Source organism: Triturus cristatus, chromosome 11, assembly GCF_964204655.1.
Source record: "Triturus cristatus chromosome 11, aTriCri1.1, whole genome shotgun sequence".
NCBI lineage: Eukaryota > Metazoa > Chordata > Amphibia > Caudata > Salamandridae > Triturus > Triturus cristatus.
This window is the reverse complement of record NC_140594.1, coordinates 266,286,988-266,302,719: the sequence shown is the minus strand read 5'-3', so window position 1 is coordinate 266,302,719 and position 15,732 is coordinate 266,286,988. Positions and strand designations below refer to the sequence as shown.

The 15,732-nt window shown below is 44.1% G+C and overlaps 1 protein-coding gene across 3 annotated transcripts in view; it reads right to left on the bottom strand.

Annotated features, from left to right (window-relative positions):
- Positions 1-15,732, bottom strand: part of HSCB (HscB mitochondrial iron-sulfur cluster cochaperone) — a 176,298-nt gene that overhangs the window by 55,408 nt on the left and 105,158 nt on the right. For 2 of the 3 annotated variants that reach the window (XM_085636238.1, XM_085636236.1), the window contains one exon: positions 11,103-11,257. The exons of the other annotated variant lie outside the window; for it this stretch is intronic. In XM_085636238.1, the coding sequence (XP_085492364.1) occupies positions 11,166-11,257 (92 nt within the window). In that variant the 3' untranslated portion in view covers positions 11,103-11,165. Of the gene's footprint in view, positions 1-11,102; positions 11,258-15,732 lie in introns of those variants that run through there. 3 annotated transcript variants of the gene reach the window in all.

Below are 15,732 nucleotides of genomic sequence, written 5' to 3'. Positions count from 1 at the left end.
TTTTTAATTAACTGACAAATTACAGTGTTTGACTTCCTTGGAAGTTTTTTTAGCTTAACTCAAATAATGACGATGGGTACTGTCTAGCTCGTAGATCTTTGACCATTTTTTACAACTCTGCCAAACATTAGGACATCTCCACAACATTCGGCTATGGTCTTCTTTTCTTGAGATATTATGATTTTTATCACAAACTGCACCCAAGATATGCGTGGCACACATAAAGGAACGTTGTGCTAGGAAGCGACCAATTGCCCTATTGGCATGGTTCCTACTATTTTCACTTTCTATAGTAACAGACGCATATGTAGAAGCAAACAGAGGAGTTCTTTAGATAGAAATATGGTAATTTCTTACAAAGATAAAACATGTCTGAAGTTCTATTGATCTGTTGACAAAGGGTCAATATCTTACTGGCGTATTTTTTTGGTCGGAGCCTACGACACAGTGGAGCTGTCTGGTTGGGGAAAAAACCTCTTGAGACATGCTGAAAGCTTCCTTGGAAATGCATCCAGCCCATTGCTTACCATTGGCTTAGTGGTTTGTAACTCACATTTGCTTCCTTTCTATTTACTGGCTTTGTTTTAGGCTGTACAGCATCCCTTTGTCCATCCCATGGAGCATAGCCTGTTTACCACCTCTCTGACTTGTCCCATGCATTCCTCAATGAATGCTCGATTTCTGTAAACAGGCCTTTACATGTTGTTCTTACCTTGTCACATTTGCTGTGTAGTCAAAAACAGAGGTCAAATGTCAGACTGAGTCTTTTGAGGGAGCTTGGCGTTTACTTTTTTTCCTCAGACGTCAAAGTGAGAGGATTTATGTGACAATCTTGCTGGGTACTGGGCGTGGAAATGGTTAGGTTCTTTTCTAGCACACAACAACATTTTATTGTCTGTAAATGAACTGTGCAAATATTTCAGAATTAGGAAAACATTAATGAAGCACATTTTTTGGGACTTCGGAAGGGTGTTGGAAATAAACATTAGAGTATAATCAAAACAAATCAATACACTAGGTGATGCAATTACCACAAATGATTGTTTGAGCGCTGTACAATTTTAGCAGTAAAACTGGATGTGCAAATGTAATGGCCATTTCAATTGAAAATGTGTTGTCAGAAATGGCAGTGCGCTACTACACTATACATACTCTAGTTTAAGTTACTCCACTCTATTCTACACCACTGCAATCTACAACATTCTTTGACATTTCACACTCAACACCACTCCACTCCACTCTAGGACAGTCCACTCCAACATTCTACGCCTCCTTATTCGATGCCATGCCACTCCAATTTACTCCACCCTATGCTATGCCGCTACACTCTATTCCATGGCACTTTACTCCACTCTACGCCCCTCCACATTGACACTCTACTCTACTCCACTCCACTCCACTCTATGTCACTCAGTGCCTCTTCACGCCACTTCCTTCTACTCCACTATGGGTCACCCCACTCTACAACACCACTCCACAGTATGACCCTCAACGCCACAACACTCTATGCCCTTGTACTTCACTTTATGCAATTCCCTCTATACCACTTTACTCTCATCTAGACCATTCAACTCAATAACACTCAACTCCACTTTGCCACTTTACTCCACAGTATGCCACTCCTGGACGCTACTCCACTCCATGCCATTTCACTTCTCTCCACAACTTACTATGCCCCTCCACTCCACTCCACTCTACTCCACTGTAATCCACTCTACAACACTCTATGCAATTCTATGCCACTTTCCTCAACTCTAGGCCACTCCACTCAAGTCTATGCCCCTTGACTCCACACAACACTCTATACCATTCTGATTCACACCACTCTATTCCAATCCACTGCATGCCACTCTACTACACTGTAACCCGCTTTACAACACTCTATGTAATTCCACGTGACTTTCCTCTACTCTAGGCCACTCCACTCAAATCTATGCCCGTCGACTCTACACAACAATGTACACCATTCTGATCCACACCACTCCACTGAACTTCTCTCTATGCCACTCCACTCTACGACACTCCACTCCACATCACTCTACTCTGCTCCACTCCACTCCACTCAACCTCACTGTCATGAACACAACTAACATTGAGCCATGCTGAAGAACAACCACGCAGGTGTACAACATGGTTAAAAGACATTGTCAAAGCCAATAGTTGTTACATAGGAAAGACCTATTGCCTTTGCCAATGCTTGTTTACAAAACACCACTTTCATTACAATTTAAGCAAATCTAATATTCCCTTAAAACATCGATTTTTCAACATGAACCATGCTTACCCTAAATAAAAAGCATTAATTAAATGTTTCACAATGTTTTTTTTTTTTTTACAGTTGTTATAACCGTATAATGATTAGTAGATATACCACTCACTCCAAACTCATACAAACTTTAGAATTCTAAAACAAACTTTTATAATGCCAGCATGTGTGGCTTTAATGTGCTGCACCCTGCACTCACGAAAGTGTGACGCTCACTCTGCATTCACATAGGCAAAACTCTCACCCTGCATTCACACCTGCACACCCTACACTCATCAACTCATATTATTAGCTACTCACCCTGTACTTACTGTGTAGTCACACAGCACGTACCCTGCATTCACGCACCTCACACTCACCCAAACTCATGCACCCCTCACCCTGTACTTACCCACCTCTCACCCACCATTGACCTTACTGCACCCACACTGTTCACCCTACACTCTGCGCACCTTGCACATTCCTACACCCTCTGCTTACACAGCACTAATTGACTTCTCACCCTGAAATCATTCCCTTCTCCCTCTAGACCCACACACATTTCATCCTCCAATCACACTGCTGACATACTTTTCACTCTGCAAACTCACACACTGCTCACTTTTATCCTGCACTGACATCCCTCACCTTGCACTCACGATCCTCTCACCCAGCGTTGACATACCTGTCAACCTTCACCCACACACATCATGCTGCACCCATACACCTCACACTACACTCATACCTCTCACCCTGCACTCACTGATTAGTAGCGGACCAGTTGCACAAACCACTCACCCAGTGTTCACACTTCACCATGCATACTCATTGCTCACACCGCTGACTATTGACACAACTGACCATAGACCACATGTGACCATAGACACACAACCCTGAACACTCACACACCACTCCCCCTGCATTCAGACAGCATTCATCTTGCACTCAGACACCCCTCATCTCATCCTGTACACTCACCTTGCACTTAAGACAGTTCACTCTGCACTCACACCTCTTGCCTTGCACACAAACACTGCTCGCCCTGCACTCAGACACCGCGCACAAATCACTAACCCTGCATTCACACACAGCCAACCCGCATTCATATACCAATCTCCGTGCATGTTAACATACAGCATACCCTGCACGCTCACATACTGCTCATACTCTAGACACACATTGACCACATTGCAGACACCCAAAATGGTCATCCTGCATGCTCACACACCTGCCTCTGCATTCACACAGCTCACCTAGCATCTTGCACCACTCACCCTGCACACAGATACTGCCACCCGTCACTCTCACACCTCTCCCCAACAGCAAGATACTTTAAGCATGCACTCCGACATCTTTCATTTTGCAAAGTCACACTGTGCTCAGACATAACATGCTGCACTCACTGCTCACCTTGCACTCACACCTCTCAATCTGCACTCACACACCTCTCAATCTGCACTCCTACATCTCACTTTGCAGTCACACAGTATGCCCACCCTGTATACAGAGAGACACTACTCACCCTGTACTAATATCTCATTAAGACTGCAGTCAAGCACTGCTTAACCGTGCACTTAGGCACCACTGAACCTTGCATTCCCACACCACTTACCCTGGAAACATACACTGCTTACCATGAACTCATGCAACGGTCCATCAGAAGCCGTCTGCATGCAACATCCTAGAGAGAGGTGAGCACTTGCTGCAAAGTCTGTCCTGAGAGCAGCAGCACAAAGGAAGCCTCAAGGGACACCGCTACAGCTGCACATTCAAGCCAGTACAAGGTCAGTCAGCAAAGTCAGGTGTTTTTCGTGCCAAACAATGCTCAGGCATATGCTCTAGAGTGCTGCCTCTACTCACCTTGTGGGGGCCCTGGTTGCGTCCAGTAAGCCCATCACCGACTAGCCTGTGCCTCAGAACTATCAGCAGCCCTGCATGTAGCAGTAGAAAGGGCAGAGCCCCAGCAGCCAGTACCCTGCGACAGGGCCGATCATCTTTCACGCTCACCGTCTGAGCTTCGCCTAGCTCCAAACCACTGCTGTTGCTGCACTGCTCTTCTCATATCCAGAATGGGCGTGGCAGCAGCAGAGCGACTACCCTGATCCAGACTGCCTGTCATGGCCCAGCTTCAATGTCATGGTCCAACATGACTCATCTTTGGTCATCCATAAGTGAAGGCCAGTCCGAGCATGGCTAGAATAGTGTTTTAACACCAAAGGCACGTGCAGACTCCTCAGCCAAAAAGCACTTCCAAATTCTGTGCAGCATGCTAGAACTGGTCAATAAAATGCACCACTCCTATGTCACTACACACATAACGAATAACCCCATCCCAAACTCTTCTGAAGATATGCTCAGCCATACGTTTTCTTGTCAAGCAGTTTAGAAGTATTGAAATTAAAGACACGTCCATGTAATCATCAAACAGGTGGTCAGCACCTTCAAATTTATGCACGGATGGGCATACATTATTCACATTGCTCCATCTAGTGATGGGAGTTTAACAATAGTGCTGCCTGTTCTGGTACATAATGGAAACTTGCACGCTGCATTATGTTGAAATGCCGCTGACATGTTAGGTTAGGGGGACTCACATCGAATAGGAGCACAATGCAAGCACTCAACTTACATCCAATGAAATGCTAATTTCATGGAATATTTGGGTGGGGCCAAAACCCCTCTCCCAGTAGTACTTTTGAAGAACATGTTACTTACCTTTGGTAATGCTCTTTCTGGTGGATTTTCTATCTCATCTAAAGTGCCCCTCTTACCACACCTAGCTATCAAGGAAGTAGAGCTTTGTGAAAGTATGAACTCAGGCGGATGTTGCAGCCTGACAGATGTCTACAACAGGTGCTCCGTGTATAATCGCAGTCCTGGCCCTGGTGGAATGAGCCCTCAAGCCACCTGGGGATGCTCTTTAGCCAGTGTATACCAGATTGTTACGCCGAAGACTATCTACCTTCAAATGGCTCCTTTCTGTAATTGGTTACCTTTCTTTGCTCCTGCGAACCCTACATATAGCTGATCATGCACTCAATAGTTTTTGGTTGAACGATGTAAAAGCACAAAGCTCCTGTGTGTTCCAAGTGATGGAGTCTTTCTTACCCTTTCAAGGGATGAGGTATAGTAAAGAATGCCTAAAGAATGATGGATTATTCAACATGAAAAGGCGTCACAACTGTGGGCAAGAATGCCGCCCGAGTCCGAAGCACCAGTTTCCCCAGAAAAAAAAAGTTGCTGACAGTGCCTGCAACTCAATCATGCAACAGGCTTAAATTACATGAGAAAGACTTTTTTCCAGTCAAAAGCTGCTGAGGACAGGTGTGCATTGGTTCGCACGGGGAGCACATCAAGTATGTGAGTACCAAATTAGGTCCCAACGTGGCATTGAAAATAGTTTGAGTAGGATCATGAGTATTAACCCTTTCAAAAATTCATCACAACAGGTGATCTGAACAACAATGGTTTGTCTGGTAAACGAAGAAAGGCATGACACGGTCAGCAAATAACCAAATCCTTGCTAACTAGGGACAGTGCAAAAATCAGTACAAATGACAACTTGGCTTGCAGAAGTTGTATATGTCAAAAAGTACACAGAGTTACAAACTTCGCTCAGCATTCATCACAGAGAGCTTTGGTGGATGAACGTTTAGCTCTGAGGTAGACATCCACTACTTTGGGAGGGAGATCAAAGGCAGTTAACTGTCACTGCTCAATCTCCACACATGGAAGTGAACGTTAAGAAGGCACAAATGCAAGACTCTGGCTTAATGCTGCAACAGGAGATCCTCCTCGAAGCGACAGCTGGATCAGAGGATAAATGTTTACAGACAGAGATTCTGGGCATCATACTCCCTGGCCCAACTTGGGGCCACAAGGATGGCTTTGACCCGGTCATTACTGATCTTCTTCAAAACTTTTGGGAAGAGAGGTAGAGTCCTGGTGGAAAATATTTCCAGGGCAAAGCCGCCTTAGAACCTCTAACACGCAAAACTCTGGATACAGCGCATTCTCAGTGGTTGTAAAATGATCAAGCCAGGGATCTCCCCATTGCTGCAAGATGCCAAGCACCGAGTGTGAGTGCCAGTTGAGTTCAAAGATCCTGCCAGGTGGTTGCCTACCAGGGAAATGCCCAATTGCTCGACCAATTCCAGAGGCACAGCATCCCAGGTCCCACTCTGCCATATTTATTGCAGTACCACACGGTACTGGTGTTGTCCATGAGGACCTGCATCCATCTCCCGTCCTTGACGGATGGGATGAAGTGAATCGAATGTAAATCCAGCAAACTGATGTGGTGATGGGTCTCCATTGGAGACCGGAGTTCTCTGATTTTCACATCTCCCATATGTTCTATCATGATCATGTCATGTAGTCAAGAAGCCACCATTGCTGACCTTTTCCAGTTTCCTCCGAAACTTGGGTGGAATCCAAAAGACTTACTCTATGCAGCTTCCACTGAAACTTTAGATCCCACTGCAGAGCCACTTGTGCCATCTGGCATGTTCCAGAAGCAGGTTGCAGAAGATGAAAACACCAAGAAGCCTCAGAGTCATCCTGACTGAGACCCAGGAAAGAGGCTGAAACATAGGGATCATAGTCCGAATGTTCAGGACTCGTTGAGCAAGTGGAAAGACTAAAAAGAGTACTGTATCCAGAACAGCTCAGATGAACGGGAGCCTCTGGGGAAGGAATCAGGTGGGACTGATACAGAACCTCAAAAATGAGAAACTTCAATGGTGTCTGGAGGTGGCATACCACTACCTTCAGCAGCCAGTGGTCGAGGTATGGGAAGTGTGGTATTCTCAACCTCCGAAGTTATGCAGCAACCATCACCTAAAATTTTGTGAACATCCGACGGGCACTGGTGAAGCCGAAATAGATCACAGAAAACTGAATAGGCTTCTGCCCACCTTAACCCACAGGTATCGCCGGTGGGTTTGCAGGATAGGAAATCTAAAAATAGGGTCCTGCAAATCCAATGCCACCAATTAGTCATCAGGATTCAAGAGATATAGAATTTGGGCTAGGGTGAGCAGTTTGAATTTGGAATTTTTGAGGAAGAGGTTGAGATGGCAAAGGTCTAATACAGGATGAAGTCACCTGTCCTTCTTCGCCACCATGAAATAACAGGGATAGCATCCAGTACCTTTTGCCGATGCCGGGCCCCTCTCGACAGCCCCTTGTCCAAGAGGACCTGGGGCAGGTGGACCTTTGTGTTGTGCCAAGCCTCTTCTGAAGTCTCGAAAGAGGTAAAACTGTGGGGGATACTATCGCACAAGTGTGGAAAGCCCAAGGGAGGATTCTATAGGTTTGCATTCTTTAAACCCCTTTAGAGTTGATTCAGATTTTTCTCCAAAGAGATGCATTTTATCAAATGGCATGTTCATCAGTGACACCTGAACGTCACTTTAAAAGCTCGGGGCTCTCCTACACATATGGCGCTGTAACAGAATGCTGGTACCGACTGCCCTGTCCAAACAGTAAGTAATGTCCAGGCCAGACTGCATCACACATTTCACTGTTTCTTGTCCATCCTGGATAATCTGTACAAAACTGGCGAGGAAATCTTCAGGGACTGTAGGCAAGATCTTAACCACCATGCCCCATAAAGCATGCAAATAGCATCCCAGAAGGCAACTTACATTAACTGAGCAGGGGGCCAGGTTGGCTGAGGCAAACATCTGCTTGGTGAATGCCTACTTGTGCTTATATTGCCGGTCAGGTGGTGTAACACGGAATGAGTTTGCGCTGAGTCAGCTCGTGGACACCTGGACCATTAGGCTTTCAGATATAGAATCCTGAAGGAGAAAGGGCAGGTCTCCAGAAGCAGGCCTTTGTCGCTTGGCCTCCTGTCAGTAAACTGGCAGTCAAGAGCCAGGCTTGACCCAAGAGCCCATTAGAGTGTCTCTAAGGTCTTTGTTAAATTGAATGGGGGGTTCAGAGGAAGTCGGTTCCTGAAGCAAGATTTCTGTGAGGATACTGGTCTTCACCTCAACAGATGGGAGCAGGTGGTCCAAAATGTATGTTGCCCTCCTTATCACGACGGCAAATAAAGCAGATTCCTTTGTGGAGGCACTAGGAGGGGTGTTTAAACCAGTGCTAGGGGAAGTGTCTAATCCACTGGCATACTGAAGATGCAAAGACAGAATCTCTTTATAAAATTGCAGCCATCCCCTTCATCATGACATGATGTTCTGAATCCAACATAAAGGGAAGAGAAAGTGCGCCATCCAAGCTTGAATAGGGTTGAATCGGTTGCTGGTTAGGTCGAGGTAGGATGCAGTCAGTCATGGTTGTGGTGAATTCGCTTCTGAGTCCATAAGGACAATTATTCTTTCTCTAGCGTCTGTGGGATTAGTGTTGAGGCATAGGGAACAGGCGAGGATGTCACCATCAGGTTTGAAGTCAGTAGGACATCTACCCCAGAGTCAAGGCTGATCCCACTGCTCGGTCAAGAAGCTCAGATGGTGTTGGTGACAACATTACCAGCAGTAATCCTACTGGAGGCCTCCTTGCGGACCAAAGGAATGGCAGGGGAAACCAGAATGTTTTCTAAATTTGTGCAACATGGCCTCTTTGAAGGCCTTGACTTGTAGCATCTATGATAGACCTGAGAATATGGGCTAGATTGGGTCAATTGGGGAAATTGGTTCCACTGTAGGGGACCGGGATCAAGATCGGGAGGCACCCCAACATTCATATGACTTCTCCTGATGAGAGTGGTGGGATAAAGGTGAGTCACAATTTGTCTTATGTTTTACCCTTGGACTTTGACTTACCTGAAGCCTTCAAATGAGAAGAGGATCTCAGTTTCAGAACAGCCAGGTCTTAAGTAGTTTTTTTTTAAAAAGCCACGTCAGAGCAGGACCATATGAAAAGGCAGTCTGTTCAAGTGGTGGGGAGCAAAATAGGAACAGGACCGCCCACCATATTTGGTCGTACAGAAATGCCAAAGGCATAGCAGTAGTTGGCCTTTAGATCTGATATTTTTAGTAGGAAGATATGGCTGAGTTTCTCTTGAAGACAGAACAAGCCAAACAATGATTTGTGAAGCAGGCACATGAGTTTGAATAGATAACGTTTTCTCACAGGAAACCAGTGAAGAAATTCCAGTGTGGGTTCCAATGGGTAGCAAGGAGGAAGTTTGCAAAGCAGGCGGGCAGCGGTGTTCTGAACCACTTGCAGCTTGGAAAGTAGTGACTCATTAGCTGTTACCAAGATGGCATTGCTGTAATCCAAATAGCTTACAATGATTGCCTGAGTGAGAGTTCTTCTAGTGTAACAGAAGCCACTGAAAGACCTTGCTGAGCATATGCATGATCCCAAAACGGGCAATGTAGGTGGATCCTACCTGCTCTCTCATAGACAGGTTCTCATCAACCAGGATGCCAAGATTTTTACTACCTTTTTAGGGTGGCGATCAAGCCTGACTCATAAAAGCACCAGTAATCCACCAATTTGCATGCAACTTGCCAAACATCTCAATCTGATTTCCGTACAGCAAGTGGCAATTCAAGGTCACCCAGGAGGCAATATTCCTCATACATTCACCAAATCTGCCTTTGGTAGATTCTGGATTGGGTCCCATAGAGATGATCAAGTGAGTGTCATCTGCATATGAGATGATTTCAAAGCCACATGATCTTATCATTTGGGCTGGGAGGGGCTACATAGATGGTAAAAAACGTAGTGCTCAGTGATGACCCCATTATCTAAGGTCATAGTGAGGGATTTGAAAGATTCAAGGTGCACTGTCGGAGTCCGGTTGCTAAGAAACTTTTGAGCCACCCCTACGCTTGTCCGCAGACACCAATCTCTGTGAGTCTCTGGACCAGGATTGAATAACAGATTGTGCCAAATGTGGCAGTTAGATTGAGTAACACCAACATGGCTGAGAGACCATTGTCAAGGAAAAGCCTAATAGTGTCTAATACCACCACCAATGCTGTTTCTATGCAATAGGAAACCCTAAATCCGACTGAGAGGGATCCAGGAGGAAGTGGGTTTCCAAGTAAGAGGAACATTGTTTGTTTTAGATAAAATGAACATGGCCCTTGAGGGTATCAGAGCGCTTTACAATGTTCAAGGCGACATGTAGGAAAACAACAACATCAGGACTGGGCATGGTCTCAATGATTTTGCTATGATAAGGAAGAAGGTATAGGTCTGTAGTTGGCGGGCTCAATAGGATCCGCATTAAGTTTGATTGAGACCAACCCCCTACACGTCTATTGACCATGTCCGGTGGCATACAGCTTGGACTCAAGGTCCCAGAAAGCTTTCAAGTTCATCCTGGTGCACTCCCCACAAGATTTGGAGTTGTGCAACAAATCCAGGCAATAAAGATATACCTGGTGGGGATCTGTCACAGATATTTGTTTGTGACAGTTCCTGCAGGGTTTAAATCCTGTAGTTTTTGGAGGGGCATAACCTCTTACATACTGTATAATTTTATAAAGAACCCTATCAAGTGACAGAAAAATGAGGGAGCGAGCACCGGTTCTGCATTTAACATCAGAGGAAGAAAGGAACGGACATCAACATGCCTGACGGTGGCTATATGTGGCTCCGACGTCATTACTAGGACAGAGAGGAGTCAATGGTAGGTACACAACGCCACCTAACAGGGCATAACGGAATTGGTTAAAAAGATTCTACGGATCCAGAGTGGCAGCTGGGGATATTCACAAGGAGAGGAATTCACACGCAGATGTATCCATCAGAAATATATTTTTCTAATTATCAAAAATGATTAAGCGACAACTGCACAGCTAAACTAGACCTAAAAAGAACATCTGGGTAGTTATGTTGATTTTATAGAATACTAACAATACACAAATGGCACAAATGATTGTAAGTAAATATTTTTAATGTTTTAAACTGTTTTATCCATTTATTAAAAAATAAAGTAAAATCACCGCGGCATAATTTTGATCTTCACTTTTTCCTGCAGATTTGAAAAATATTTCATCTTGATTAAAAGTAACTTAGCCTCCTGAACATCACCTGAAATGTAACAAAATAGTAAATATGGATAAAGGAACAATGAACAATTCAATAAACCAATTTGCAAAAATATGTAATTCAGTACATAAAAAATACTACAATGGAAAACCTTATATTCAGTAACATTTTGAGTGAAATATTTTCTTTTCAAGGATACAAATCATAAGTACGCAAGTGTATTCCCATTATAGGTCTCAGTCTGAATTTGGTGGTTATGAAGAAAGCAAAAATTCTCAGGTTCAAATGCCTTTTGGGCAAGGTGCTTGGTGCCTTATTGTCCATGATTGTAACTTTTGCAGTAAACAATATGGAATAAAGTGCACAAATGTTTTTATGCTCGATTGTGTTCATAACACTAGCCCTACCACACAGTTTGTATGCACAATTTTAGCCCACGATTGCACACGTTTTAATAGCAGCAAAGTGAAAAAACAGGTGCAAAGAAAGTTTGTGTTCAATGTTTCGCTTTGTCTCAAACATGGAAGGATGCCTTTTGAGTGAGTTTCTACGACATTTATGATAAAGTGCATGGGTGCACAGATAGATGCATGTTGGTTTGTATGGTGGAGAAGTAAGGAGTGTCACATGATGCATAGTATCACAATTCACATAAAAGTCAATCCCTACTACATTTAAAAATGAAGAACATCCAAAGAGTGGCACCCAAGTGCAGCTGAACCCCTGTTACTGAATTAAACCTCTTATGAGGACGCATATGGCCGTAAATCATTGATGCATTTTGGGCACGGGCTTGCTGATGTTTGTGTAAGAATTACAAGTTTGAGCGTCATCCGTTCTCTGACTGATACAAAGGAGGTTGGCTACAAGCCATGGAAGAGAACTAGAGCCTGGACTATCATCTGGAAGCTCCTTTTAGGAATATATTGTTCTCAAGCATTTTTGACAAGTTACATCTGAAGAAGTTTATCAACCATAATCATGCTCACTCAGTAACTTGACGCTGTCAGCCAATTGGGATATAGATAAAAATTAATAAAAAATTCAGTGTTTTGGGAACTGAACCACAGATTGTATTATTGTGTTGGGTTCTCTCTTTTGGTACTGGGTTCATGACATGAGAAAGCCAAAGGATGCCAGAATGAGAGGAAAATTCAGAAACCACTGTGTAACATTTTCTTAAACGTGGGGGCAGGGAAGCACTCCATGGTCATACTGTACCTCACCAATTGGTTCCACGTACACATTAGGAAGTGTGGGAGCCTGTATGGCACTGATACTCAAAGTACTGCCCGGGGGCCGCTTGCGACCCTCTTGACCTTTACGTGCGGACCCCCTGGTGAACAGCAGCACGAGCTGCTGTTTAGATGATGAATACTAATATTCAGAAAAATATGTTAAATAAACAGGCAAACATTTATTACCCTGCAAAAAAATGCTTACCTGTTTATTTTAAAATAAATGAGACCTCCTTACACAATCCCTGACCCACCCAGACCCCCTACTGCCACCATGCTGGCATCAGTGTGGCACTCGATCACACCACAGACCTTACTTTAAGGCCCCTGGGTAAATGTTTGCGAGTACCCATGCTGTATGGAGTCCTAGAAGAGAGCACGTCGGCTATATTAACCCAGTGGCATAACGAAACTTGAGGGTCCCCCCTGCAAAGTACATGGAGGGGCCCCCCCTCCGGACTCACTCAGGAGCGCACAAGGCCAGGGTACTGTGCGGAGGGGGGACCTTTGACTCTCTGGCCCCGGCACTGTAGGGAATTATGTTACGCCCCTGTATTAACCCAGTAGGAATGGTGCTACAGGAAGGAAGAAAATCAACTCAGAACCTGACTTTCGAAGTATGAGTGAGAGTTTAGGGGGACTGATGTATAGGGTCAAAAGCAGCGGTTACATACAGAAACATGACAAAGCAGGAATCACCTTTATCAAAGAAGCATAAGACCTACAGAAGTAGTTAGATTTGTAGCATTTTATTTAGTAACATTTTAATAGCATCAGTTTAGATACAAACTGTTTGCCAAACATCGAAACCTTGAAAATAAAGCATTCAGATTTGAGATGCCTAATGCTGGCCATGTTGAAGAAAAATACATTCTGCACAGGGTAAAATCAAAAAGAATATCAGACATTATAATGCAGGGCTTTAACACGCATGCCTTTACCCTGTGGACATTACAATGTATTGACTTGATTGTTTTTGTGGGGGTTGACCTCCCTCCAACCCGCCTGTTTTCAGTTTCTTTGGGGGGAGAGGAGGTGTAACCACCCCAAGCTGCCATAATTTAGTTTTTCTGTTTTGGGGGTAAATCCCTCAGGCCCCCTCCTTGATTTGTTTGAACCCTTAACCTCTACCACCCCTGAGCCCTAAAACCCCCTTAGCTCCCTTTACCTCTATCCACCCGCTAAAAATCACTTACATCCTTTACCTCCACCCACCTTTGAACCCTAAATACCCTTTAAATTCACAACTTAATGTGGCAATAGTTACTGCTTGCTCTTCCTTCCTCCCAACAGCCCTCGGTAAGCTTGCCAGTGTCCCCAGATCTTTTCCCATTATTTGGAAATCCTCTGCTCAAGCATATTGTGCACTCTGCCTGCCAGCACCAGTCTAGGCCAGTTTTCTAGTCCACCACCCTCGGCAAGGCAGACACCCCCCAGTTCCTTGCTATGTAACGCCTTAGCTACTACCGTAGCCAACACCAGCCATATCTTTAAGTACTTGGGCCAGGCCTCGTCCCTCGGCCGTGCTCTGTAATGCCGGTGAGCCTTGATTCCTCACTCCACTATCGGCGGTAGCGCTTTGAGGTCTGGGGAAGCTCTCAAGCCTAAGAGGTACATGATCAGGACGGGGGGGGGCGATCCCCACACCCCTCCACATTTCTCTCCACAGCACGATGCCCACTGGGTACTCAGACTAACGGCAACATCCATCATATATCTGAGAGATTCGCTAATGCGCAGTCATCTATGTCCGCGTCCAAGCCACGCCCCAAAGGCTAAATATTCGTACCAATCTGTTAGAATAAATTATCCTCGCACTCTATTCTAAAGATGGTGAAACCTGTATTTTGTAATATGCTTGGATTTTGACCCATACGAACTGACAATACGTTGACCTTGAAATGACTAACCAAAGGACTGGCACGGCGCACTCTTAGAATTGTCAGCATGATCAAGTTAGGAGGATGCTAGGCACTAAAGCACTTTTATCCTACTGGGACTATTTCTTGCAATGTAGGGTCACTTTATGCTGAAGTCACTTTACACTCAAAGCTTATTTCCTATTTAAATCGTCAGTGCTCTAGATAAGTTTCAGAATGTGTTGCCGCCAAATTGTTTGTGGTTGTTATGCACTGTATTGACAGCATTATTAAGAACTAGGGCACACTGCATTTTTTTCTTTTTTTGGGTCGAGTATTTGCACCGTTTAGCCAATCGTGGCCTTTGGGACATTTTACAGACCTCTTATACCACTCTCATTTTATAATAATTTTAGAATATGATTACTGTGAATTGATTTCTGTTTTATTTATGTATTGCAATGGTTTTAATTAATCAAGCAAATTAATGATATATCCACTAACCTCATAAAACGTTTGACAAATAAAATATCGCTCCCCCGAGAACCCTAAAAACCTATTACCTGCCTTTACCTCTACCCTCCCCATAAACCTAAAAATCCCTTACTCTATTTACCGTTATCCACCCCAAAACCCTAAAAATCCCTTATCTTCTTTTGCCTCTACAATCCCACACACATTTCTTAACTCTGACCCATCCCTCAATCTGTAAATCCCACCCCTATTTTTAAATGACATATAATAAGGTAATTTATACAGAAAAAAATATACTTACCTGCGTGGTAAAGTACCACAGAGTAAAGTACCAAAATGGGGCAGCGTGATCCTGTACTGTGAGGTAAAGACTGCATACTCGCTAAGATATAAACTTTGAAGCAACAAAGGGTTGAAACACAGCATAGCAAAACTATGCATTTAAGGAGTGATTTGTCTCACTCCTCCCATTAAGAGAGAAGGGACTTACTAAGTCAAGGAGAAGCAGAGAATGCAGTGCATTTTAGAGAGGAAAAAAAAAGAGCCAAAACTTCACATACGATATGTAGAGCTTCACTGGTAATTGATTCTAAACCCAAAAGGAAGACACCTGAAAGTAATGGGAGATAATGGATGTAACTCCTTTGCTGGGAAGCCCCTGTGACGAATGACTTTGGCAAGGAAGGGGAGGCCAATAATTGACCAACTGTTATTTTGCCCCAGAAAAACACCCTGGAAAAGGGAGGCATTAACAATGTAAACCAATGAGGTTGCTGAATTAGATTGACAATGATTGTTTCAACTTCACGGTTATTGCTCGATTTTGTTGGAAAGTGGGGAGAGGACAAGATGAAGGGAACTGGTACATATTTTAACAAACAAGCTTATCGTTAAAACATTCTTATCTACTTCTATTTTGTAACTTTAAAGTAAAGTTGATCTGATA